This window comes from Lutra lutra, chromosome 1, assembly GCF_902655055.1.
Source record: "Lutra lutra chromosome 1, mLutLut1.2, whole genome shotgun sequence".
Classification (NCBI taxonomy): domain Eukaryota; kingdom Metazoa; phylum Chordata; class Mammalia; order Carnivora; family Mustelidae; genus Lutra; species Lutra lutra.
The window spans coordinates 11,282,330-11,310,194 of NC_062278.1; the positions used below are offsets into that span (position 1 = coordinate 11,282,330).

Here is a 27,865-nt window from a genome sequence, read left to right on the forward strand (position 1 = left end):
GTATCTGCACACCTCCAGAACCATGCACGAAGGTGTGCATCTGAGCACAGGTGCGGTTTTCTGTGTAGAACACGCCCAGCCAGTGGCTCCACCTCCTGCACTAACGTCTGGGCTCTGCCAGTGACCAGCCACGCATGGGCCAGTCCCCTAAATGAAATGTTCTGAGCCTGAATTTCCTTATATGAGAAGGGGGGGATGCCCCATAGCCCTTCCTTTATAAGGTTATCTGGAGGACTAAATGATTTGATAGAGAAATAGATTCGACTTCGCAAAGTCCCTGGCCTTAGAAGGTGCTCAGTGAATGAGAGCCATGACCATCAGATTCTCGAAGGACTCCGAGGACATTAAAAGCAGCCACGCAGAAAGGTTGTGCGCCAGTTTGGGAATGCACCAGGGGATGTGGAAGGTGTATCTGCCTAGGCCTTGACCACACACAAATAATTCAAATGGAGCTAACCTTGAATAATATCTCACCTCAAAGGTACCCTTTGGTTTAAAGTCCTAGGGAAGCACCTAAATTGAGAAAAATGCTCGTTCTGGTCCTGCCTCCACCAATCAGCAACAACTCCCACTGTCCCCCAGCCCTGGTTGTAGCTAGGATCCCTCTGGAAAGTCCTGATGCCTCATCCCCAACCACATCCCTGGGGGTGGGACTCCGGCCTAGGAATTTTCTAGAGCTCTCCAGATGATTCTAATGGGCAGCCAAGTCTAAGGACTACAGCTCTAGACTGGGAGCCCACACAGCTGGCTTGTGCAAATTCATTTGTTTTGGTTTGGGTTTGGTATTGCTTTTGTTTTTTTCTTCCAATTTATTTAAACTAAGAACAACAAAAAAAAATAGTTCACCCATGTACGCCACCCCCTACCCCTGCTTCTGGCAACCACTAAACGGTTGTCTGTATCTATGAGCTTGGGGGTTTTCTTTAATTAATTGTTTTTAAGATGCCGAATATAAGAAAGATCATATGGTATTTGTATTTCAGTGTCTGAGTCTATCACTTAGCATGATGCCGTCAAGGTCTGTCCATGTTGACACAAATGGCAAGATTTCACTGTTTATTTTTTATGTCTGAAACATATATATATGTGTATATATATATATATATATATATATATATATCACATATGTTATATGTATATAATACATTAGGGAATATTGTGATTGATATATATATATATAAAATGAAAACTGTGATATATATATATATCATATTTCTATCCATCAGTGGACAGTCAGGTTTTTCCATGTCTTGTCTATTGTAAATAATCCTGCAAGGAACATGGGGGTGCATGTATCTTTTTGAATTAGTGTTCTTATTTTCTTCAGGTAAATACCAAGAAGAGGAATGGTAGATTCTTCAAGAATCTGTATTCCGTACTAGCTGCACCAATTTCTATTCCTACCAACAGTGGACAAGGAATCCTTTTTCTATGTCCTTATCAATGTTTGTTATTTCTAGTCTTTTTTTTCATTCATTTATAGATTTCATTTATTTGTTTGAAGAAATTATTGGAGAAGCCAGTTCCCCGCTGAACACGCAGCCTGATGCTGGGCTCGATCCCAGGACCCTGGGACCATGACCTGAGCCAAAGGCAGATGCTCAAACAACTGAGCCACCCAAGCACCCATCTAGTCTCTTTTATAATAATTATCCTAACAAGTGTGAGGTGATACTTCATTGTGGTTTTGATTTGCATTTCCCTGGTGATTAATTACATAGATCATCTTTTCATGTACCTCTAAGCACTGTGTGTTTTTAGAAAAATTCCTAATCAGATCCTCTGCCCATTTTTAAACCAGATTGTTGGTTTTTTGCTATTGTATGAGTTCTTTATATATTTTGGATGTTAGCCCCTTATCCAATATATGATAGATACATAGATAAAGATAGGTAATCTATGTATATTTCAGTACTGACTTACCTGCAGTCTAAAACGTGTTTACCCAGCTTACATCTATCATTTGCCTTTCATTGTTGTTCAGTATATTTTGTCACACAGAAATTTTTAAGAAAAATGTTTACGCGAATTAGTATATGGGCACATTCTTGATCTGCAAGATCCAAACAGTACAGAAGTACATAGAGCAAATGTGAGAGTTCCCTTTCACTATCCTCCCTAGAGGTAACCATGCCAACAGAACAAAGGGCATCCCTTGAACTCCTTTCAGATGCTTTCCATATATTTAATAATCACACATAGTTTTCCCTCTGTTTTACAGAATGAACTACACTGTAAGATTGCTCGTGGAGGTTTTTGGGTTTTTTTAACTGAAATGGCATTTTCTGGATGTCATTCCATGCTAATACATAGAAATCTGTCTGTCTTTTTTTTTTAAGATTTTATTTATTTATTTGACAGAGAAAGAGAGAGTACAAGGAGGGGGAGCAGCAGAGGGAGAGGGAGAAGCAGGCTCCGTGCTGAGGGGGGAGGCTGACATGGGGCTTGATCCCAGGATCCTGGGATCATGACCTGAGCCGAAGGCAGACACTTAACCAACTGAGCCATCTGGGCGCCCCTGAAATCTCTGTTTTTAAAAATATTTTCAGGGGCACCTGGGTGGCTCAGTGGGTTGGGCCTCTGCCTTGGGCTCAGGTCATGATCTCAGGGTCCTGGGATTGAGCCCCGCATCAGGCTCTCCGCTCGGCAGGAGGCCTGCTTCACCCCATCTCTGCCTGCCTATCTGCCTACTTGTGATCTCTCTCTCTCTCTCTCTCTCTGTCAAATAAATAAATAAAATCTTTTAAAAATATTTTTTCAGAGTACAGATCTACCACAATTTATTTGCTCTACTTAATATCTAAGTTGTTTCCAGGATAAAATATTTTTTTAGTTGCTTCAAGTCTAATCTTCTAAGTCTCTGTTCTCGCTGCCATGCTAAGAATTTCTCCACCTCTGCATCATAAACAATATTTCATCTTAGTACTTCTGTAGTTTTTCACATGTATCTTATAAGTGGCCACCTTTTAAGAATTCTCTTCTTGGTTCCACTATTTTTCAGTTCATTTTCAGGTCCTTCCTCTAAAGGGCAGCAATCGTGTTTCTGCAAGTAATAATAATTTGTTTTTTCCTTTTTAATATTTATGACTCTCAATCCTTTCTTCTTTTTGCCCCCCACCCTATTGGTTAGATCCAGAACAACCATTTTAAAAGCTCATTTCCAGCTCCAATGTACAATTAAATACTGAGGGGGAAAAAAAAGAAAAGCATTGAGCCAATTAAATAGTAACTGTCAGGTTGGAAGAGAGGAAGCGGTAGCTTGAAAGCCTGATTCAAAATGAATTATTTAATCCAGCCAAGGTGGCCACGGTGTACTTTGTGGTGCCAATCTGGGGTTGAACAGAGGAGATGGCTTATGTAGCGGGAGACGGGTTATTATCAAGGGTCTGAGCAAATCAGTAAAGTATTGAGGATAATGAGAGGCAGGTTTCTCAGAAAAGGAGTTGTAAGTAAAGAAAGGGAGAGTCTGGAATCAACTCCGTAGTATGAGATTAGAACAGGAAGATCAGTGTGAACGCATGGGTTTTAATATGCATTATTATCTGCATGGATTGATCTGGAACTATAAATGTAGGTGTGTACACTTACACAGACGTAAGTATGTGTGTATGAATTTAATATACATACACATATTTCCTGACTCTGCCACTGAGAGACCCAAAAGGCAGTAACACCCCAGCAGCAATGAGCACACCAGTGCCCAGACCTGGGTTTCTAAAGTCTCCACTAAAGGAAACCAGACCTGAACCCTCTCTCCACTGGGGCACCTGGGTGGCTCAGTAGGTTGGGTGACTGTCTTCCGCTGAAGTCATGATCCCAGGTCCTGGGATCGAGCTCCACGTTGGAGCTCAGCAGGGAGCCTGTTTCTCCCTCTCTCTCTGCCTGCTACTCTACCTGCTTGTGAGCTCTCTCTCTCTCTGTCAAATAAGTAAATAAATAATTCTTAAAAAGATAAAAATTAAAAAAAAAAATAAATAAAACCTCTCTCCAGGAGCTAGCGCCCTTGTGGTTATATATTCCTAGGCTCAGACGATGTTTGGGTCTGCTCACTCATATTACAGATAGAAACACAGAAACCCCATTTTTTTTTTAATCTTTTGGTATTGGCTCCACAATGGCTTTCTGAAGATGGGTGGTAGGCATGACATTTCTTTCTCCTTCTTGCTGAGGAAAGTGAGGCATGAAGGCATTATACCTCAAATAAGAAAAGATCCAAAGACCCGAGCTTCCATTTTCCAGCTTAGGAGGTAAGAGCGGCTTGGTCACACAACTGAAGACTGTATATTATCAGCTCTTTTCACAATAAACAGCTTTTTCTTTCTGAGTTACCAAGCAGATGCTTCCACATCCCCTCGGTGTAGGATTCTACACAACAAATACCAGGAGCGTTGGCTGGGGGTGATCTTGCCCGTGACCCCGGATCCCTGAAATACTGAGAGAACATTTCTCTGCTTGAAAAGCCAAGAGGGATACTTACATTTTTAATGATCAGTGGGTATCTTGTTACCCGTTGCATAGGCTTCAGTATGAAACTAGAGAGTGGCATCCCTTTACATCGAGGGTCCATTGCCAGCCTCTGAAATGAGAGAGTTGTTTAAATGTGTTTGAGAACTCTGCCAAATCCAGTCAGGGACATCCACTCCCGGCCCATCACTCTGTCTCATTTCTGTGGACGAGAACAGAAGAGCCTGGCGTTGGAAGGGCCTGAGCTCTTTTCCCGGTCCAGGATGATGGAGATTGGAGACCCACGCCCTCCCCGGGACACACAGTCCCTCCTTTCCAGAGATGAGCTTCTGGCTCTACAGAGAATATTTCTTCTGGATATCTGCCAGACCTTCTTAATAATCACAAGCGTAAGAAGAGACATGAGGCTGTAGAGTTAGAATAAAAACTCCCCTTACGTCCCAGCGAGGCCAGAAGGGCTGAATCTCGTCATCCCGTTCAGACGGGGCCCGCACCTGCCAGTGGGAGCCCCAGGCAGGGGGGACGGAGGCGCTGAGACAGGAGCGGGGGAAAGGACTACAACCTCAAGTCTTGCGGGCTGTCCCCACGCTAGACCATCTGTCCCTTTTGTCAACTTGACTGGAGGAAAGAGTCCTTCTGTCCCCAAAGATGATCCCATCCGTAAGTCACAGGGATTATGTGGTGACCCAGCTCTCAAAGGCGCTGTCCAGGTTTAATGCCTTAGAAACAGGCAGCTGCCATGATCGAGGTCCCAGGTCCCGGGACATGTCAGTGCCCGAACTTGCTCCAGCATGGAGAGCATCATTCCAGGGACACCTCATACGTGGCAAGGGCGTGTCAAACGCCCCCCCCGCCACCCCACAGGGATGAGGTGAGGAGAGGTGATGAGGGAGAGGAAATAAGCCCCCTGTCCTGGTTGGTGTCAGCATTTCCTTCGAGTTCAAGTGCATCCAGGGATGAATTCATCCTGCCTTATGCCTCAGGGAGGACCGGCCCTTGGTTGAAACCCCAGGTAGCCCAGCATCCGCAGTGCAGTCTCTGGACCACCCTGAACCTACTTTTTACCAATATTTCTCCCCTTCAAATGACTTTAGAATGCCCCCATTCATTGGCTAGCAAATCAAAGCATTTAGTGTTGAGGAACACCAGGGGAAAAGGAAAGAACAAGCCTGCGGTCAAGGCGAGATCTCACAATGATGATCTAACATGTGATCATTGGAGAGGAGGGAATGGCCTGCTCCCAGATGCACGAGGTATAAACAGAAGCCTGCCGTTAGTGTTGGTCTAGTCACCAAAATGTAGCGGATGCTGAGCAGAAATTATTTGATTCTGTTCCTGTGTCTTTTTCTCTGGGAGACGCAGAGGCTGTTTGAGTGGACCAGTGGGGCCCTCACGGACTCGCCCTGGCCAAGGCCAAGTCCAAGGGCCTGGGGCCTCCAGCAGCATGGCGCCCACCTCCCCAGATGTCCCTTGAGGGACACATGGCTCTTGAGACCACTTGATCCCCTCAAGGCAGAGGTCTTGGCGTCCCACACTCATGCCACACACTTCCTAGAGCTTGAGGCCAACAGCAAGAACCAACTGGGAAAGGAACAAAGGGTCCCTTGGGATTCCTGGCCACTCCCTCTGCAGCCAAGAATGGGGGGGTGCTCAGACCAAACGGAATGGGGGCACCCGAGATCCACCAGACCCACTGGGCCTGACAGATGAGACGGAAAGTTTAAACCTGTGTCCAAATAACCCCACTAACACCCGGACCACAGATCCGAGTGTCTGGGTGCAGGCTGGCCCCTCCTCTCCAAGCCCTGCCCTTTGGTCAAAGCCCCACCTGCCAGCTCATGGTGGGCCCCTAGTGCTCGGCCAAGACCTCGGTCCTGTTGGCTGTTTTTAGCAGGAATAGGCCTGCAGGCTTGGATTCTCTCCTCACACATCCAGCTGCCCTATGTCAGCCCCTGGGGGGCGGCAGGGGCTTGGCTGAGCCCAGACTCCTTACTTTGACAAACTCCTTGAAGTCCGGGGCCTCGTCCGTCTTCTGCTGGATCAGGGCAGCCCCGTTGAGCTGACAGCTGCAGAACCGGATGTAAGGCTGCATGTGCGGCAGCTGGGCGGTCAGGATGTCGCCAATCATCTTCACGGGCATCTTCTCCCCTGACATCTTCTTGCGAACCCTCAGCGCTCTGCACAGGAGACACGGGAGGTGAGACCTCTGCCTTCACGCTAGCTGGCAGTGACGGGGCACACTTCTAGGTTGTACAGAAACAGAATGTGTGTGAGGGACACAAACCCAGGGCCACTAAAGGATCTACTGATGGAGACAAGGAACAGAAAAGAAATACATCTGGTCCTCCAGAGAGGTATCACCGGGGGCATTTTCCTTTAGCATGATGGCTGTTTGTGGGTTCTTGGGAATGACAACTTCTCAAAGACATGTTTGCTGAATGAAGTCAGCATGAAAAATAATTCTTTCTTTCTTATGGAGAAATAGGCAATCATTTATTTTGCAGCTCAGACCGGATCCCTGTATCGATGTCTCACTTTATGGATTATCTGTGGTGTAAGTCCCAGGCTAGTACAGCCCCAGCACCGAGTCTGCTGTGGGCCAACGCCACCCAAGGGAAGCTACCATTACCAGTGGACGTGGAGGCTCATTTTCAGACTAAACAGAACATAATTAAGATGGTAAGTCAAGGGACGCCTGGGTGGCTCAGTTGGTTGGGCAGCTGCCTTCGGCTCGGGTCATGATCCCAGCGTCCTGGGATCGAGTCCCACATCGGGCTCCTTGCTTGGCGGGGAGCCTGCTTCTCCCTCTGCCTCTGCCTGCCATTCTGTCTGCCTGTGCTCGCTCGCTCTCCTCTCTCTCTCTGACAAATAAATAAAATCTTTAAAAAAAAAAAAAGATGGTAAGTCAACTGCCACAGGAAAATAATCCCATTATGTTCACCAAAACCAGGTATAAATGGTTGTCTGCACTATCTGTGCCATTCGCTGCTTCCTTGCTGTGGTTAATTTGAACTTGACTGGATTATGGAGTTCTAAAGAGAGAAGCCTATTTATATGATAATGGACTAATAAACCCAAACAGTTCATCTCCTGGAAGCTAAGAAGACACTGAAGGTACTGAGAAGTGTTTGCTCTGGGATGCAGCTGCAGTCTGAGTGTGGAGTGCCGGGAGAGCCGAGACTGTGCATCCCACCCTCCCACTCCTGTATATAAACTCCTGACACTGGCCTCTAGCAGGGCACATCACTGACCTTCTACACTGCAAGGAGAGCAATGTGGTCTGTGGGCAGGACCACAACACAGGAGGCCTCCCCCAGGGATGGTAGATGGATGGATGGATGAGTGGATGGATGAATGGATGGATGGATGAATGGATGGATGGATGAATGGATGGAAGCTGATGGATGGATGCGCGGATGGATAGATGGTTGGATGGATGGGTGGATGGATATAAGGTTGGGTGGGTGGGTGGGTGGATGGACGGATGGCTAGATGGATAGATGGTTGGATGGATATATGGTTGGGTGGGTGGATGGGTGGATGGATGGGTGGGTGGATGGATGGATGGATGGTTGGATGGTTGGATGAACGGATGGATGGATGGGTGGATGGATGGACGGGTGGGTGGACGGATGGATGGATGGGTGGATGGATGGACAGGTGGGTGGGTGGATGGATGGATGGATGGATGGGTGGTGGATGGATGGATGGATGGGTGGATGGATGGATGGGTGGATGGATGGATGGACAGATGGATGGATGGATGGGTAGATTAATGGATGGATGGATGGATGGATGGATGGACAGATGGATGGATGGATGGGTAGATTAATGGATGGATGGATGGATGGGTGAATGGATGGATGATGGATGGGTGGATGGATGGATGGTGGATGGATGGATGGTGGATGGATGGATGGATGGGTGGTGGATGGATGGATGGGTGGTGGATAGATGGATGGGTGGGTGGATGGATGGGTGGATGGATAGGGGGGTGATTGGGTGGGTGGATGGATGGGTAGATGGACGGACTGGTGGTGGGATGGGTGGGTGGATGGTTGGATGGGTGGATGGATGGATGGAGCAGAATGGTATGATAAACGATTTTAACATAAGGTTGGGAGTTTGTTACTATAAATTCCTTTGGCTGCTTTCATGGCCTTGTTGGAGAAGCCCTGAGGCAAGGGTATGGCTTTATAAGAATTCCAAGGAAGTTCTGCAATATTAGCATTAGGCTTTGGAAACTTCAGACCACTTTACTTTCTTTCTCCTACATTTTTGGCTAAAGGAAAAATCCCTGGGCTGGGCAAACAAGCCAAGGAGAGAAATTTGAAGGACAGTAAGTTATGTGGTCTGAACAATTAGTAATTCCACCTCAAGCAGATACCCTTGTAGGGAGAGGCGCTGGTCAGCACCCGCTGCTTGATGTGGGGGTGGCAGCAGGATGCCCTCAGGATCGCCAAACGGTCACCACTCAATGGGGAGGTTAGCATGGAATATCTCCCAACATGGAGAAATTTGCTCAAGGGTGATGTCGCCCCCAATTTTGGGGGCCCAGATCCCTGCATAACCATGTTATAAACTTGCTATGGATGGAAACAAGAAGAAATTCCATCTTTCTATCATTTTCATATGAGGAGGAACAAAACAATCTTTCCCTAAGGGAATAAAATTACCACCCCCTCTACACACATACTTTTCAAAAATCATGGAAGACACAAGGAAAAGAAGAAAGAGCACACACAGATGGCCATTGTCTTGAAGAGGCTAAACCAGTACCTGAGTTCTGGAAGAACTCATCCAGAACACACTCAACTTGTCCAGCCAGGGGACAGGCCTACGGGCAGGCCCTGGCTATAGACCAGGCACCTGTCAGGTTCTGTGGTGGGTCCCCTTCTGGGATGTTCTGAACAGACAGGACTTACAAGGACTGGGTCCAAAGGTTTGAAGGAGGGTGTCACCGGGCTCAGGGGTCACGTGACTCAGTCACAGCAGCTCTGGCCTTTGGTGAGCGGGTTCATAATCTCATTTGAAGGTTTACTGGGCCAAGGCCTTGGACTGCCATGGTAATCAATCAGCTAATGAACATTTCAAAGAGTGCTCAGTCGTCTGCAGGATGAATGAGTGCTCCCGACCCCCTGAAGCCCACCCGGCAAGACCTGGCAGGCATTAATACGTCCTATAGTGTCCAACCCTTTTCCTGCATACATTGCTTATTCTCCCTCCTGGCTGTCGGCACACCGGAGGCACGTGGAAACTGAGTCACTTGCCCAAACTCACACAGCTGAAACTGACAGAGGCCGTTCTCAAACCCAGGCAGTGTGACCCAGTAGCTTGGGGTCTATAAGCACTGAGCCTGGGACAATAGGCACAGGCCAAGACCGGCCTCTATGCTTGAGCTGCTTCCCGCAGGCCCTGTCCTTCCTCCAGAACCCGCTCCTGCCATCTCGACTTCCCTTTGTCCCACGGCCCTCGGCTCCTCTCTCTGCCACCACTCCTGGCATCTGCCCGGCCTTTCCCTCCTACCCCTTCCCCCACCCCTCCCCTTCCCTTACCCCTGGCCCAAAGTTCCTTCCTGTCTCCCCACCCTGTCTCTACCCCTGAGATAGGTTTGTTACTCTTTATTTTTGTTTTCTGCTCAAAATAAAATTATGTCTATCTTAAGTTAAAAAGAAGGTCAAATACTTTAAGAAGAGCTTTTTTTTTTTTTTTTTTTTGAGAAGTTCCTTCGTTTTCCTCCAAGTAAGGATGCAGGAAAGGATGTTGATTAAACACGAAAAACAGTTCCAGCACCTGGATTTGCACGGCCTACGTCTCATCTGTGTCCCTCCAGCTACGCTGAGGGTCCTGCACCCACTCTTAGTGTGGAAAGGTTCTAGATCTTTCTTCCCTACTCAGCTTCTCAAAAGCAAATTTCACAGCTCTCCACTCACCAGTAAGAGCGAATCATCTGTTCTAACCCCCAACCATAGCAGGAAGTCCCTATGCCCCGTTAGCTCCCCTTCATTTTATTTGTCTTCTTTTTCTGTTTCCTAAGTCCCATATTCTCCCCACTCCCACCCCAAGTACAAGGAGTCACTGGCCCTTGGATCAGGAGTGACAGACAGGCGGTCGCTCACTAGTGACTTTCCAGGGAGTCCTGCCTTAAGTCCTCTTTCTCCAATAGACCTTCCTCTCCCACCCTGCAAGGCACCCTAAAAATTCCCTGTCGTTGGGGTGACTCCTTTGCATGAGGAAGTTAAGTTTATGCAACAAAGGGGTGTAGCAAAATGTCCCCTGACCAGTCTACAATATGAGTCCTCACCCTATAACCCTTTTCATTTTTCTGTATGTTTAAAAATCTTCATAATAACATATAGAGAAGGGGGGAAAAAAAAAAGAAATCCGGTCCCCAGGAGGCTCCTGTTAAATATTTTTTTTTTAAGATTTTATTTATTTATTTGAGAGAGAAACAGTGAGAGAGAGCATGAGCGAGGAGAAGGTCAGAGAGAGAAGCGGACTCCCCGCGGAGCCGGGAGCCCGACGTGGGACTCGATCCTGGGACTCCAGGATCATGACCTGAGCCGAAGGCAGTCGTCCAACCAACTGAGCCACCCAGGCGTCCCTCCTGTTAAATATTTTTTCTAGAATATCCAGACATTAGACAGTTCACCCAAACGAACTGATCAGGTCATCAGAGGACTGGGCCGGAGCATAGGGACACCATGCTGGAAGGCGGGCTGTCCCAGTAGGGTTGACGTGACCGACAGCATGCCAGGACCATGGCTAGCCTCCTCGTTTCTCAGAATGACACTGTGTGCTCCAGAAGGCTAACACCATGACTGCAACTTTACAGGTCCCGAAACAAGGGGTCTGAGAGTTCATCTGCCCAAGGACACCACCCAGAACAAGTTAGAAGGTGCTGGAACCCTTCAGGTTCAGCATGCATAGGTTCGGGCCTTAACCAGCCCCCTTTGCCCCAGGTGATGGGACAGCCCTTCTCCAAGGCCATGGGGCTGAAGCCAGCACTTACAATGGCCAGGTGCGTGTCATCTAAAGATGCCCCAATAGTCACCCTATGCAGGAGGTACACTTATCATCCCCATTTTACAGACGAGGACACTGAGGCCTGGAGAACGTAAGTCACTCGCCCAAAGACACAGCCAGCAGGGCAAAGCGCAAGGCATGAGCCCAACCATCTGCCCCACAGCTATGTCCAGAAGTTTCCACAGCACGGTGCTCAAGGAAGAGGATGGAAATACTTTCTCAAAGCACTCCCGGTCATCATCTCTGAGTATTTGCTTTCCAGAACACAGAGAAAGCAGACGTCCTATTTCTACCTTGCCTCTACCTCTCTCTCCATCCCCCAACCGTGCCCAAACACACACTCAGGAGAGTGGAGACCTGAAATGACTCTCTAAGAACCAGGGCTCACACTTAGGAAATCCGCCCTTCCTAGTTACAGGAAGGTAGAGCTCAGGGAGGGACACCAGCTCCCCGGGGCTCCCCTGCACTCTTGGCCCAGCAGAGGGGGGCCCGTCCTCCCCGCTGGACCACCGCAGACCTAGTCCACAATCTTAGCAAGTTGTGTTCCAAAGCATGGATGGCTACTGGGCCCAGATCTGGGGGGGTTCTTTTTAGAACTGGAAGGGGCCTTTGTGATGACATAATCCCATCCCCTCACTTGACAGCTGGGGACACAGAGGCTCAAAGAGGCAAGGCAGGGAGCTGGGCTCTGAACCCATGTCTCCTGCCTCCCAGCCCTGCAGCCGCCTTTGGAAACAGAAACGGGAATAAAACACCAAGGGCTCCAGGCCGGCTTCTGGGAGCGAGCCCCTGAGGAAACGCTGACCGTGGGCAGCAAATGCTCCAACCGCTTTCCATCCACAAAGCTGAGAACGTCCCAAGAGAACAACACGTGCCCCAGGGACCCGCGGTCTGCGGGGGGCCAGTGGGGAGCTGGCCCAGACCCTGGGGCGGGAGGGAGCCAGGACCCAAAGAGGGGTCCCCATGCTCTCTGGAGACTCTAGACTCGCAGCGAAAGCAGGAACGTGGTGATGGACTCTCTGCAATGACAGACTGGCGGGGGGGGGATCCCCAGAAAGCATCGGGGCCACAAGGAGCCACGATGCTTGTGAGCGTAAATGAGCGGAAGAGGCAGGAAACACACGGGGCAGCATGCACGGGGCCACGCGGACGAAGCCACACGGAGGTGCTAGTGTGTGAGAGCCGGCGGCGGGGAGGTCAGGGGGGTGCAAAGCAAGGCCGGGGTTAGGGGGAGGCTTACTTCAGTAGTTTGATATTACACATAATCAGCTCCTTCCAGTTAACAAAAACCATAGCACCCTCTTTCTCTGTCAGCAGCTCAGACTCCATCAGGGGTTTCTGAAAGATCTGCGGGTGCGGAAAACGAAGCGGGTCAGAGAGCAAATGGTTAGCGTACACCTTGCACACCCGGCACCCAGCTCTGCTCCGCAGCAGCCGCTGGGCAGCGGGGCCTCCAGCGGGAGCCTGGCTGGGGGCTTCTAGCCTGGGCTGGGCTGGGCTAGGGACCGGCTGCGGGGAAGAGAGGGGCCTGCCCGGGCTCCAAGCCCTGTGGGGTTGGGAGACTCGGGGTAAATCACAGCTCTTCACCCAGCACCCCCCATCCCGCCCCGTGGGGAGCCCCCGCCTCCCGAGAGGTCATTATCTACCACCGGAGGCAGGGTGAGTTCCTGAAGGTTCTTTAGAGATGGGACAGTCTATGGTTGGCATAAACGCGGCCGGGGGTCTCAGGCCGCTCCCTGGGAGCCCTATTCTTCATGCGTCCTTCAGCCGACCTTGAACCTGGCAATATACCAGACCACTGCATGGGAGTGCCGCATAAGGGCAACACTCGCATCCTAGACATCCAAGATCATGTATTTAGGATGCTCAAGGGTCTTGAGGGACAGGCGCCTTTCCTGAGTGGGCACCAACACTTCCCAGGTGTGAACGGCGGCCTCCCAGACCTGCCTTCTGTACTCATTCAACACAGGGCAGCTGGGCAGTGACTTTCCTGGGCATAAATCTGTCCAAGGAGATGGCTGCACAGCTGTTAGGTGCTGGGGAGGGGGGAAGGCAGGAGTTTCAAAACTATCACAGCACTTTTCCAACTGTCGAGAGTGACCCCGACATCTAGCTTGGCAAAACCCCGTTTGCCAACATGGCCACTTCCTGTGACTATGGACAAAAGCCTTGAAAAGCAGGGATTCCCAACTCTGCATCTCCCCATCCTTCCAGACTGAGTGGCCCAGGCCTTTCGACAGCTACCTGGGAGGAGAGACAAAACAAGGCCGGGACTGGGAGGGGCTGGGGGAAGGGAAACATCTTCATCCTCAGCCACAGACTTTCCTCAGGGATAACATGGGCCACTAGGAATACCTTGTGATACTGGCCGGACTGGCAGCCAGCTTCACATGCCAACCCTGAGGGCCGGGAGACCGTGGGACCTGCTCGGTGGCATTGACTACACCGCTTCTCTGAGTAGAGTCTAGACTCCCAGTCCCTGCCCATGTGTCTCCTCCCGTACACCTCCTCTTGGACTCAGCCAGCCCTGGGCACCAGCCACGTGTGCCCCTCTACAGGGATGACTCAGAGGACCATGGCTGAGAGTCTAACCATCTTCTCTTGGGTATGAATCTTCTATGTGACTTACCATCCAGACGCTCCTCACACATCAGAAAATGCCTCATGTTGAGAGTCGGGAGGCCGTCCTCCTTCACAGAGCCCCCCCTCCTCTCCAACCCTCCGTGCCAGTGCCCCCCCCGCACCCCGGCACCCACCGCTGCCATTACCTCTGTGACCAGCTGCAGGTCATTGACATAGTTCTCCTCTGTGACAATGAGTTCATGGATGTATCCTTGTCTCTTTCTCTCGGTTGGGGTCAACATATCCAAGAGGTGTAGGTCTGAACACCCTGGAAAACACAACCGTGGGGACATTTCAGTCCAAGTCTGGGGAGGCGCATACAGCTTCTCAGTGAAGAGCTCCGGGCCTTCATGCCCGCCGGCCCCTGCGGTCTCAGTCTAGCTGGGCAGTGTGAGGGGTTGAACTGTGTCCCCTGAAAGTACACATGCAGGTTCTAATCCTCGGTACCTGTGAACTTGACCTTATTGGGAATAGGGTTTCTGCAGATACGATCCAATTAAAATGAAGTCATACTCGGTTAGGGTGGGCCTAATAATCCAACAGGTCTGGTGTCCTTATAAGAAGATATCCAGGGGCGCCTGGGTGGCTCAGTGGGTTAAGCGTCTGGCTGTTGGTTTCAGCTCAGGTCATGATCTCGGCGTGGTGAAACTGAGCCCTGCGTGGGACTCCGCGCTCGGCACAAAATCTGCGTAAGATTATCTCTCCCTCTCCCTCTCCTCCTGCTTGCTCTCTCTCTAAAATAAAATAAAATCTTAAAAAAAAAAAAGACGTACAGAGACAGACAGAAGGCCGTGTGGTGACACAGGCAGGAACTGGGGTGAAGCAGCTACAAGCCAGGGAATGCCATCAGCAGCCATCAGAAGCTACGAGAAACGCATGGGGGGCGGGGAATTGCCCCCAAATCCTCCAGAGGAACACGGCTCTGCCAACACCTTGATTTTGCACTTATCTCCAAAACTGTGAGAGAAGAAATCTCCGCTGTTGTAACCCACCCCCTTTGTGGTCCCATGTTACAGCAAACTCCTATACGCGCCACGTTCCTGCTTCCTCCAAACCGTGAAAATAACGGCCAGAGGAGACCAGAGCAGCCGTTGGCCGGTATGTCCTCAGGGCTCACACCAATGCCAGGCGTGGTCCAAGGCGCTGTACGTGGACAGCTCTGCTCAAGACTCACATGGAACCTGGAATCACCATTTTACACACAGGGACACGGAGGCTTGGACAGGTTGATTCACCCAAGATCTCTCAGTGGCCAAGAGTCGAAGTGGTAGTGGGTAGTGGGTAGTGGGTAGTGGCCAAGAGTCGAAGCCTGCACTTTGAGACCAGAAACTGGGCTCTACCCCAGATCGCTACTGTTGGGTCCAAGCCGCAGGAGGGCATCAGGTTATCCTGAGGTTGGATTTTGGAGGATAAGGGGGCTGTGCTGAGGCCCCTGGTGGGTGTGGGGACAGGGCAGAGAGGTGCGGAGCGCATTCGGACCGCAACCGGCAAGCTCGGAGCCAGGCTGCCGCCTTTCGCCTCTAGGAGCTGAGCATCCAGCCGGCAGACAGACCGGGAAACCCTCCGGCGGCAGGAGACTGGCGCATCTGTGGCCCCAGGTGCCCGAGGGCAGAGGCTCCGGTGACCTGACAGGTGGCACACACAGGAAGTGGTGCCTGCCCTTGCCTCTGCTCACCTAACTGGTCATTTCGGGGTTTATTTGCATGGAATGGTCTCAGGTTATCCACAGAAGCTGCCTCATGCCACGTGTCCTCATACAGGCATGGCCCTCTCTGTTCCAGGCCAGTGGGCGCGCCCCTCCTTTTTATGAGGGGTTCTTCATTTAATCACAAAAAATAGATAAATAAATAAAAAACCACATTTGTCGACTGGACGGATAGAGAGGTGTCCTGGGATCTTGGTGTCCCATTCACTTGCTGTTCTCATACCATCTCCCCACAAGGGGGCGCGGCGGAGCACGATGCGAAAACTCGGCCTCCGCCGGTGCTTCTCAGGGTCCCCAGACCAGCAGTATCAGCAGCATCGGGGAACTTGTAAGAAATCAAATTACCAGGCCCCTGCGGAATAGACGACCCGGAGCTGGGGGCAAGGAATCTGATGCAACAAGCTCTCCAGGTGACCTTTTTAAGCCAACTAAAACGAAGAGCTTGCTCTGGGCTGTCCGGGATTTCTGAGTTTCCATCTCCCCCCTGAGTAGTTCGTTGGGCTCATGACCTAGTGGATATGCTGGAAGCTTCTGCAAAGAGAATGATCCCTCTGGGAAGAATGATATCACTGACTTCTTAGCGAATGTTGGACTGTGCCGGAGATTAACGCCAAGTCTGGGTGCTTCCAATGCTCAGTCTTGTCCCCTCCCCGGCCAAAGGCACTTTCTAGAATGCCATAGCTTCTCCTCCTGGCACAGGACGATTACAGGACGGGCAGGCAGATGGATGCTGGGAAAGCAGCAGGGATGAGCCATCCCTACCCTCCCCGCCCATCCATCCAAGACCTCACCGAAAGCCACAGCACCGTAGCCAAGCTGTCATTCCACGGGGCCATGAGAGAACATAAACCACCAGGCAGGTCTGCAAATGAATCTGGAACCCGGACCCTCTGCTCAGCCCCCAGCCTGGCCCAGCTGTTCTTTGTGGCTTGGGGCATGGGCTGTGCTTTATTAGAACAGCGAACTCTCGGGAAGGAAGCAAGTCCCAATTGTTCACGCCTCCGCCCAGCCACCGTGTGACCTTTAGCTTCTGGGAGGTAGCGTGATGCCACCAGTTTCTTTGGCTTTCAGGAGGAAAGCCACCCAGGAAACACCCTTCAGTTCGGGAAGAAACATCTCATGCCTTCCCTGTTCTCACCCAACCTTCCAGTTAAGTGAGTCAAAGAGCCAGGGGTGAGGCCATCTCTTGTCACCCGGCAGAATGACAGGGACTTGGATGAACGCTCACGGAGCAGAGTCTCCCCTAGAATTTTCCAGACATTGTTTTCTGCAGGGGTACTGGAATACTGTTTAGAGCTGCAGTTCTAAGACTCATCCCACAAACACTGTGCAAGGAGTTTGCAAGATGCAAACAGGCTCGCAGCGGACCCGGGTAGGACCAGTCTTTGGAACGTCCCCTGAGGTCACGGTTTCCCTCGGAAGATATCAAGGATGCCATAAACTCTGACCCCAGAAAACCCACGTGTATGACACATGCAACAGACACACATTTCGTACCCAGTTCTACAAGGTTCACAGGCCTTCTCGAAGCTTGTTCGGGGATCTCATTCATGCGTTTGACAAATATTTACTGAGCTTCCATCACGAGGCTGGCGCCAGCAGATAGGACCTGAGGACTCACCACGAAAGAGGAGAAAGGCCCGCCGGCCAGGGCACACAGCTAAGAACCTTGGGGTCCTCAGCTGGGGCCCGTACTACTCCTCACATGCTTTGGCTGAGAGTGGTACTGATGCCCCCTACAGGCCGCAGGTGGTACTGACCCCCACCAAGTTGAGGCTCCTGATGCGTTCACCCCCAGACTGAGAATGCATTCTTGGGGGTCATAAGGACCCGAGGTGATGGCTGGCAGTGGGTGGGGCTGGCAGGTGTCCTGCGTTATACAGGACAGAGAATTGCCTGCCCCGATGTGAAAAACTGACACCCCTCCCCACCCCACCCCCCACACACCGAGAAACCCTGACATTACCGGAAAGTGACAACCGGACCAGGACTACGCTTGGAGCAAGGATGGTCCAAGGGACCAGCAGTGCATTTAGAAGGACGGAGGAATCCGAAACGAGGATCCAGTAAGAAACGTAACCGGAAACGGCTTGCTCTGGGTTTCGGGAGTTCTTCTGAGTCTTCCAAGTTCCATACGGTATGGTTTTGAAGCTCAGAGCCAGAGCAACAGCAAAAGGTCTAGGGGGTATTGAGGCCATCAGTCCAAGAATCCCAGGTGCTGGCGCTGGTATGGGGTGCATTGGAGGTATGTTGCGTGTGGGAAGGTGGGGGGCGGGAGGAGGCTGCGTGGCTTCCTACTCCGGGTAGCTCCGGCCTTCTGGTCACCACCCAGCAGACCCACATCAGAGCTGATGGAGCCTGGAGATGCTGTGTGCCTCTTGGCTGCTGGTCCCAACGAATTCCACCCCACGCCACCCACCTAGCAGCCTGCCTGGGGACAAGAGGAGGGCTCAGGTAGCCTCTCCAGGCCCCGGCATACAAGGAAAAGCCAAGATTTTGCGGGAGATTCGTCTCAGTGTTGTAAGCCAACAATGTTGGCTTTCAATCGTCTTTTTAGCTACTGAACCGACCCATAGGATGCTGTTTTTAAAAATTCTTGCTGGTGGCTGCCAGACCAGGAGAACCATTACAGACCTGAAGTAGGCACTTGGAACTCAAAAATACCCTTTCTTTGAAAATTTGATATTTAGAAAAACAAACGAGTTTAAAAACTCCATTATTCACAGCAGGGCAAATGGAAAAGACATTTCAAATAAAAGAGTTTTCTTTAAGGGTGGAGGGACGTGGTCCTTCTCTCCTTTGGGAACCAGGATAAACATGGTTCACTGGCTCCCTTTCCCGGCGAAAAATGAGAGGACGAAGTACAGCAAATAATTTTTCATGGACATCTCAGTGTGATGAAGGGATTCTTACAACTAACTATAATCTACTCACAGCTGAAATAATATTGCAAGTGACTCCACTCACTTAAAAATGATCCCCAATTACAGCCCACATGAAATTCCTAATCTTTGTGCTGTCCCTTGTAATTTGGTGTAGTTAGTCACAATTACAAAATGGAGAGAGCCATGATACCCTTTTGGAAGGATTGGAGTCTGGGGCACTGGAGAGAATATGGGAAAATGTTACCCAAAAGCGTCATCTTGTCCCCTCGATTGGAAAATGTTCCTAGGAACAGCATAGTCTAATAAATTGCTTTATTACAAAAGTAATACATAAACACAGGCTTCTCGTCAACAGTTCAAAGGATACAGAAGTACTTAGGGCAAAAACTGAGAATCCCCCCCTCTCCGCAACCCCCGACCATTCTACTTCCTTTCCCAACAAGGTCCGTAATTTTACAAAACCAAACCAGCTCCCACAGCAAGCTGGCCGCCAAGCAAAGCAAAGAAACAGGACTTGGTCCTGTTATGAACGGGCCAAGATATACTATAAGATGGTCAACAAATATTTAGTAAGTTCCTGTGAAGTCCAAGAGACACAGAAATGAGCAAGATAATGTCCTTGTCCTCAAGGAAACTCATAGCCCGGATGGAGACTCGACACGAAAATTAAGCTAATAGGCAACAGACCCAGGGCCTGTAGGCTGGGAGGATGGTGGCATCTGTAGGACTCGGAGAAGTGGACACTCCTCACTCCTCATCCCCAGGGAAGAAGGCTCCTGGGGCGGGGGCGGGAGGGGTCCACATCAGGGAGGATGGGGCCACTATGTTGGGGGTCTTGGACCAGCATGCCGGGCAAATGCAGAGACACTGTGGAGTGGAAGGTCAAAAAGGTGGGGAGTGGGAAGGAGAGAAGGCGGGAAGAACGTCACATTGCAGCGATCATAATGCCAGAGGGGCCGGGTCAGAAATCTGAGTGCCACTCGGCAATATGGAAACTCAGGCAATGCTTTTTCATCTTTAAAGGAAAGGCTATTCCGATGTCTCTGGGGATATCCTGTCCCCAATCCTTTGGCTAAATGGCCCTGCCTCCCCTGGAACACACGTTCGAGCTGGAGCTCCCATCTCTCCCGAAGGCTTCTGCAGGGTTGGCCTGAATGTAGGACGTGGGAGCCTCACAGGCCTGGGGTCTCCTGCCAGGGGAGCCCACACCCTCTCTCCCCCAAGGCTACACTGCATTTTTTTTTAAAGATTTCATTTATTTATTTGACAGACAGATCACAAGTAGGCAGAGAGGCAGGCAGAGAGAGAGGAGGAAGCAGGCTCCCTGATGAGCAGAGAGCCCGATGTGGGGCTCGATTCCAGGACCCTGGGATCATGACCTGAGCCGAAGGCAGAGGCTTAACCCACTGAGCCACCCAGGCACCCCTACGCTATATTTTTTTTCTGGGAAAATCAATCTAACTGTGCTGCCTTCAACCTCTGGGCTAGAACGGCACACGCAAGCGGCTCGTCATATAGGAAAGGCCATGGCGGCTGTGCCATAAAGGAGGTCTCTCTGGTCAGAGCTCTCCGTCCTCCACCTGCAGCTGGCGTCTGACCGCCCCCCACCCCAACCCCATTCTCTCAGCTGTGAACTTGTCCGTTCCCGCCGTGCATGTGCATGGGGCTGGGACCTGGTGATGAGTGGGGCGAGTGGGGTCCTTGTCCTCAGGGAGCATTGGTCTACTAGGGGCTCGGGCATCCCATCCAGATGCTGGGTTTTGCCGAAGCACAGCTTCCTTGCAGAGGCACCCCTGTAAGCCCTCGAGACCTCGGAGTTGAAGTCCCTGAGCTTGGATTTTCTTGGGGATCTAGAGAAGCTAGTGGGGGGCATGCAGACCTGTGGGGGGCAGTGGGGCATGCACCCTGAGGGCATCAAAGCCCAGGCCGCCCTGTCTGGCCTGTTTGGGGGACCCACCAGCTCCCTCTGGGGGTTTCCACTCAGCCACACTCAGTAGAACCCTGGAGCTTCAAAAATAGCTACGTGGCTTTCAGATAAAGTGTTCTCCCAAGAAGGGGGCTCCGGTCCCCATGGGCTGCCAGGCAGTTTTGTGACAACAGAAAATTTGCAGAAATCAATGAACTCTCGGGGTTCAGTTCTGTCTTAATTTGCTGTATATAAGAATATTGGTAACTTTGTAACAAAGGGCATCCCGCTCATAGCTTTACGGCCGACGCGGGAATCCCTGGCGAGGGGTCGGGTGCCCTATGGTATGGGATCCTTAGCTCATTCCTGGCCCTGGTTCTGTCACCAGACCTTTGTCGTCCCTCCTTCCTGAGCTCCTGCTTTCTTTTGTTTGTTTAGCTCTTTTTTTTTTTTTAAGAAGATTTTACTTTTAGTTCATCTCCACGCCCCCATGGGGGGGCTCAAACTCCCAGCCCCGAGGTCAAGAGTCACACGCTCCACCCCTCCACAGACTGAGCCACGTGCTGCCACCCTGCAGCAGCTCAGGGATCCTTAGCAGTTGGCCACAAACAAATCCTTTGGATACACAAGGCAAATGGGGGTGTCAGAAGCGCAGACACACCTTTATTGGAATGCGAGGCCGTCGTCTGGACGAGAGGGACCGGGGAGTACATTCCAGACAAGGAGGAATTTGACTTGGGCTCCATCAGGCACAGTCAGGGTGGGAAGAAGGAGTGAGGCAGCCAAGCAGAGGGAGTGGGCAGAGAAGAGCGGGGAAGAGTGGGATGCCTGGGGCCCCGGGGGAGGGGGAGGGAGAGGCAGATGCGGGGGAGCAAGGGAAGTCATGCTGAACGCTCCCATGAGCCACGCACTTCCAAGCACTTCCAAGCACCGTATGTTCGGGAACTCACTGAGTCCCGACCCACAATCCCGTGTGCGGCTGCCGCTAGTCTCCCATTGAACAGAAGGGCAACTGAGGCACAGAGAAGTTAGGTAACTTGCCAAAGCCTCGGTGAATCAATGGCAGAGGGCGCCCTACCCAGGAGCTGGTGCTCTGGGCCACCGTGCCTCCTGCCTTGCTGGGAAAGTGACCTATTTGTCAGCCAGAGCTGCTGTAATCAAGTTTCGGGGACTGGGGGGCTCAGCCGAGAGAAATGGAGTCTCATAGCTCCGGACGCGGCAAGTCCAACATCAAGGTGCCCATGGGGCTGGTTTCTTCTGAGGCCTCTCTCCTGTGCGGGCAGATGGCCATCGTCTCCTCACGCGGCCTTTCCTCGGTGCACGGTCCTCTGTGTCCGAATCTCCTCGTCAAGGACAATAGTCAGATTGGCGTGGGGCCCACCCTAACAGCCTCACCCTAACTCGATGACCTCATAAAGGGTCCACCTCCATATACGTTATATTCTGGGGGGCTGGGGGTAAGGGGCTTCAACATTTCCATTTGTGGGGGGGGGACAGAGTTCAGCCCAGGTGGGGAGGTAGGGTCAAAGAGTCTGAACACCAGAGTGAGATGGTCTTTGGTGGTGGAGCCCGGAGAGGCCTGGACTGTGTTCCAGAAGGATCACTGTGGCCGCTGCTCGGAGGTGGGGTGCGGGCTGGGGGCCAGAAGTCCAGCTGCACGTGGGAATCACCTGAGGGGCTTTTATAAAGCCCAGCATCCCCACTGTACCCCAGACCAGTCAAATCTGCCTGGCCGGGGTGCGGCCTGGGCATCCGTAACGCGAGAGGGTTCCAGATAGCTCCGACGTGCGGCCAAGAATGAGGACCACTGCATCAGAGGGAAAGCTGCCCAGAAACCAGGCCAGCTGGTGGGGAGAGGGAGCAACGTTCGGAAACTAGATCTGTCCAGGCTCCCGTAGCGGGAGTGTTGTCACAAGGGCTGAACTGGTTCCAGACCTAGGCGGGTCGCTCAAGCTGCTCGTCCAGAGGGAAGTGATGGCCGTGACCTGGAAAGCCGTCCTCCCGTCCAGAGCCCGCAGCCTGAACAGCCTCTGACACCACGTTCCTGAAGGCCACGCTGCTACTCCCTGGTCCCTCACACTCGGGCCAGAGCTTGGAAGGTCACTCTGCTCAGGGCCCCCGTTGTGTTGACGGGACAGTGGAGGCTGGAGAGGCACGGTGACTTCTGCTGGCAGGAATGCAAACTGCGCTCCTGCTGTCTTGGGAGATGGAGACACGCAAGGAAAGCACCAGCTTCTCAAAGAGTGGGCCTGAGGGTGGACCCACCCCAGTCTTCGCCCTGTGCACTCCCACCACGCCTGGCTGTGGGGACGTGCCTGTCCGTGGCACCCAGGGCTGTCAGGGGGCAGCCAGCAGTCAGGCTGGGGTCCGGGGCAGCTGTGTCTCTTCTCCGGAGGACCCTGGGCTGACCAGTCCTGGGACCCAGCTCTGGAGGTCCAGAGGGACAGGCGGGCTCCTCCTCCCCACAGGACTCTCTTGTCGAGGCTCTAAGAAGAGCCCAGTCCCCTGCAGTATCTCCTAAGTTGGCAAACCGACCCCGTGGAACACAAGAGCCCACCTGAGCCCGAGACATTTCCTGCGCACGGTCAGCAACTGCACAGAGGAGCTCAGGTCCCTGCTTTCATGGAACTTCCATTCTAGTGGGGGAGACAGAAAACCAGACACATGCATGAATAAATTGTAGTTAGGGCGCTTACAAGAACGAAGAATGACAATTCTTACGACTGAGAGGCCCACAGCTCAGCCTTGGGTCTTCTCGGGGAATTTATCTTGTAAGCCACGTGGCCTTCCCAAGCCTGGCTTGGCACAGCGTTCAAGGTCACACGCAGCCCAGGGACTGAAGGCCGATGGGTCCTCTCCTTGCCGCCTAGCTGGGGAGGAAGGCGCGAGCCTGCAGGGCTGGGGCCTGTCCGCCACAGTTCCTGAGTGGCCCCCGTGGGCTCTGCAACCCGGTAGGAGGCCTATGCACGTGTGCACGGCAGACACTGCCGTCCAGTCTGGAAGCTGTCGGGGGGACGGGGTGTCCCGCAAATACTGACCCTACATGGGGAGCTACCATCCCTACTTAACAGTGCTGTTCCTGTGGAGATCTTCGCGGGGCACAGCCTGGCCCCCAGCGAACTCAGGGTCCCCTGAGGGAGGAGGGGACAGCATCTGTGTGTCTGGGCATCGACCCCCACCCACTCTGCTTCACGCATGGTGAGTAACCAGCGGTTCAGCAAAGCACGGAGTCGTGGTGAGTCGGTGGAACTGGGCTGGGCGGTGGGGGGTGGGGGCCAGAAGTGGGAGGACGGAGGTGGGGAAGAGGTGGCGGGCTGGGGCCCACCCACAGCTCTACGGTGACCAACGAGCCTGCAAGGCGGTGAGGAGACAGCAGTGATGGAAGGGAGGTGTTGGTTGGTTCAGAAGAGACAGGCAGTGTGGGGGCCCAACAAAGGAGGGGGTGTCCACGGACCCGAGCCCACGTGCCCCCAAGCCCTGGGGGAAGGAGGGGAGATGAGGCTCTGGGAGGTGGAGACTTGTGATCTCCAAGGCAGGGACCGGGGATGAACGTGGGCATTTCCATCAAGTGGTTTGGAGGTCCTAGGAGACAGTCCTTAAGAGGGCCACCTGGAACCCCGCCGGACGGCTGTTGGGGGCCATCACGGTTCCTCGAAGGTGGCCGAAAGAATGACAGATCGGGATGCTTAGCAACTGGCTCTGTAAGGGGCTCAGCCCAGGGCTGGAGGCCCACGCCCCCTGCCCCTGCCCCCCATTTAGGTGCTAGAAACCTGGAAAGTGTTTGGACGAGAGCAGCTCAGAGGAGACACTGACCAGGGAAGGCTTCTGAGAGCGAGTGATGACTGAGCTACGCTCAAAGTTGAGCCACGGAGAAGGGAGCGGATCAGGCAGAGCCTTGCAGCCCAAGAAAAAGATTTGGGGCGCGAGCACCCAAGGACTGGGAACCCCAGGGTGACTGTGAGCAGAGCACTTCCATTTTAAAAATAGCTCTCGCCCACGGGGTGGAGAAGAGTCTAGAAGACAGGGATCCGGACCAGGGACTGGTTAGAAGGCTAGCGGGCCTGACGGGAGGGCAGGAGAAACTGTTGTTCTTAGGGCCTTTGCACTTGCGATTCCTCAGGCTTAAGACACTTTTCTCCCTGACCTTTTCAGACCTCCACCCCCATGTCTCACCTCCCTCAAGAGGCCTTCCTGGGCCGACCCATATGCGATAGCCGCGGCCCTCAGTCCCACTCTGGCCCCTGTCAGCCAGCACTAGCCGAAGTGACTGCTTATTTGTCTGCTGCTGGTTTCCTCGGGCTCCTGCAAGCTCCATGAGAGCAGGAGTCTCATTTGCTTGTGGTTCCCTGAGTACAGCCCTGTCCCCTGTCTCCTTGGTCCTTGGCCTTGACCATCAAGGTGTCAAGGAGTCGCCAGGAGGTGCAGCGGGGCTGGGACCCTCCTGGTCTCCTGATGCTGTTCCTGCCCTTGAGGCAGCAGGGGGGAGGGGCGGGGCAGGGGAGAGAGGGGGAGAGGACTGGCAGATGGAGTGGGCTGAGGGTTCCCACCACGACGGAGACCGTGACGGTGGAGGGTCGTGGCGAGGACTCAGCCGCGTGGGATCTCCCCACAGCGGCCTGGGAACGAAGTGACGCCCCCCAGAGGGGAGGGGCGTCCTGGCTTCACCTTCGCTGCTGCGGCGGATTTCAGGGTTCGAGGCGTGCTGGAGGCCTGGCACACGGAGCAGGCGTGTCCCCAACAGAAAGCTCTGGATCCCGAGAGGCACCACAGGGCGTCTGCGACCGAGCAGGAAAGAGCTAATCTCCCCGTCTTCGAACGTGCTGGGTGCTTTGGGGTTGGCACCCCCTCGGGACACATGTCCCTTATCCAAGCTGTATGGCTGCTCGAAAACAAAAACAAAAAAGAAGGAGCTCCTGGCGTGTTTGGGGGCTGCATGTTCCAGTCTTTGCTGGCGAGAGAACACAGGCCCCGGAAGGCAGTGGTGAGAAAGTAAGCATCCAGCGACCCAAGTCATCTGTGATGGCTTTGTCGGGGGCGCTGCCCAGGCCTGCCAACGCGGCCCACAGGCATGACATTCAGAAGCCTCGCACGTTCTGTTTGCTCCATCGGCCTCCCGGGTGGCCGGGTGAAACCGGGGCTGCTCTTCCCATTTGCCGAGAGAGTCCGCTGCTAAGGCCGTGTGCACAGCGCGTTTAGGGACCGCGAGGAAGGGGTTCATAAAGCTGTAGCGGAAAGGGGCCTTGAGTGTGCACGAGTGAACGAGATGTCTGAAGGTTTTAAGGAAGCCGTCCAGTCTTTCTCTCTGAAATCCCTAATCTGCAAAAGCACATTTTCTGTAATGTCTTAAAATGCACACAACCCTCAGTCTTAAAAAGTGCACACGACCCTCTCCCATCTGGGCTTATTGTAAGGAAGCGGGAGGCCAGGAAAACGGATTCCTTCATGCTCGGGGACCAGGTGCAAATGCCTTTTCTCTCCAGTGAGAATGAGAAGGCTGTTATCTGGGCAGTGGGCAGAGGGGGGCTTACTGCCCGTTTGGTGGCATTATTGTCCCTCCTCGTGTAAATGAGGAGCCTCGAGCACAGAGAGGTTAAGTAACTTGCCCGCAATCACCCCAGCGGTAAGGGGCAGAGCTGGGGTTTGAACCCATGCTCTGAACCACGGCCCTGGATCCCTTCCTAGCATCTCTAAAAGCCCAGGATACAGTTCTGTCGAGACTTCCACCATGACTATCTGCCCCCCAAAAAAGATATTCCAAAGTCTTAAGGGAAATGTTAAGAAATACCACACTGAGCTTGTAGATAAGCTGTCGGTGTATCTGGCGCCATGTTTTTCTGGCAGAGGCTGCGAGTGGAAGTGGAGACCCTATGGCCACCGCTCTTGGGGAGGCGCTAAGGGTGTCTGTGGCAAGTCATGTCTTCAGAAGACCCCGCAGTGGGGGTGAGAGGACTAGAAAGGTGGACGAGGCCGTGCACTGAGCAGGTGACACAAGGTGCTGGAACCAGGCAACCCCCACTACCCGCTGGGAATGAACCACACATGGGAAGAGGAAGCTACTCTCCATCTTTCCACAGTGGCGGCCGTGACCATGGGAGGCGGCTGGCTCTGAGGGGCTGCTGTTCTCACGCGGTACAAGCCAGGGAGTCTGGGAGCTGCTTTGGAGAACATCACTGTAGCTCCCAGAGCCTCGGCGAGTCCCCGCCATTCTCCAAGATCTGGACTTTATGGAACAATCCATGGGGAGCATCTCTGCGTGCGTGCGCGCGCACATGCACACACACACACACACACCCCTGTGGACAGCTGCAAACAAGAACTTGGTAGTTCCTAAGAAGTAGTGTGCTTAACCCCATGTTGCCCTGATACAGTCTTACAGTGGATTCTCACTTTTTACAAACAAAACCTTTACTTTTTTTGTGTGGATCAAGTCCTGTCATTTAAAAATGCTTGGGGGAGTGTTTAAAGAATCGAACTTTCTCCCAACAGATCATGAAATAGCTACACATCAGGAAACATTCTGGAAATCTGGTTTTTCATGAGTGGAGTTTGCTTCAAGAAAGGCCCAAGAGAACTCTGGTTGATTGTGTGTGTAATAGTCACAAAAAGCTACCATGAACTTTGATATTATGGTCCCCTATTCCACCAGATCCAAAATACCAGACGTTTCGAAGAAGATGCTTTTTTTCCCTCTTCCCTGTGCATTTTAGGACTGCTGGCAGTCCATGTAGTTCCCATAAAAATTCTCTTGGGTACTTTTGGAACTAAGAAGAATGAATAGGATTAACTTATAATTTTGCTAGAAGAAAAAAAAATGAATATTCACTCTCAAAAATAATTTTCAATTGGCCAGGAAGCAGGGCAGTGATGGGGTAGGCCCACCCGCAGCCGAGATCTGGGTGGGTGCCTCCACCCACCCCACTTCGGGGGTAGACCTGGCCTGGACAAAGGTCGCCACACGCTGGCATCTCCTGTCCTTAGCCTTCTTTGTAGACCAGATGAGCAAGAGACCCCAGGAGCAGCCCTCTTGCCAAGACACCGTTGCTTCTGGGAAGCTCACAGCTAAAGGGAAGGGAACTGCAGACACCCTGGTGTCCTCTCTGAGGGTGATGTGGTACACCGCGAACGGAACCCCGGCTTCCTGCTCGTTCCTCCATGGCTCAACCTGCTCATTCAAATGGCGTTTCTGAGAACCTAAGCTACCGTATGCCAAGGCGATCGTACAGCATACTAAGCAACAAGGATTGCTGTTTTATGGGT

General features: G+C 52.4%; 1 protein-coding gene across 5 annotated transcripts in view; it reads right to left on the reverse strand.

Annotated features, from left to right (window-relative positions):
• ITSN1 (intersectin 1) overlaps nucleotides 1-27,865 on the reverse strand; it is a 218,185-nt gene that overhangs the window by 11,169 nt on the left and 179,151 nt on the right. For 4 of the 5 annotated variants that reach the window (XM_047720598.1, XM_047720608.1, XM_047720589.1 and 1 more), the window contains 4 exons: nucleotides 14,259-14,380; nucleotides 12,731-12,837; nucleotides 6,458-6,641; nucleotides 4,478-4,576 (listed from right to left, as the gene is read on the reverse strand). In XM_047720598.1, coding sequence (XP_047576554.1) covers nucleotides 4,478-4,576; nucleotides 6,458-6,641; nucleotides 12,731-12,837; nucleotides 14,259-14,380 — 512 coding nt within the window. The remainder of the gene's footprint in view (nucleotides 1-4,477; nucleotides 4,577-6,457; nucleotides 6,642-12,730; nucleotides 12,838-14,258; nucleotides 14,381-27,865) is intronic. The other variant, XR_007125739.1, reaches the window with a different exon arrangement.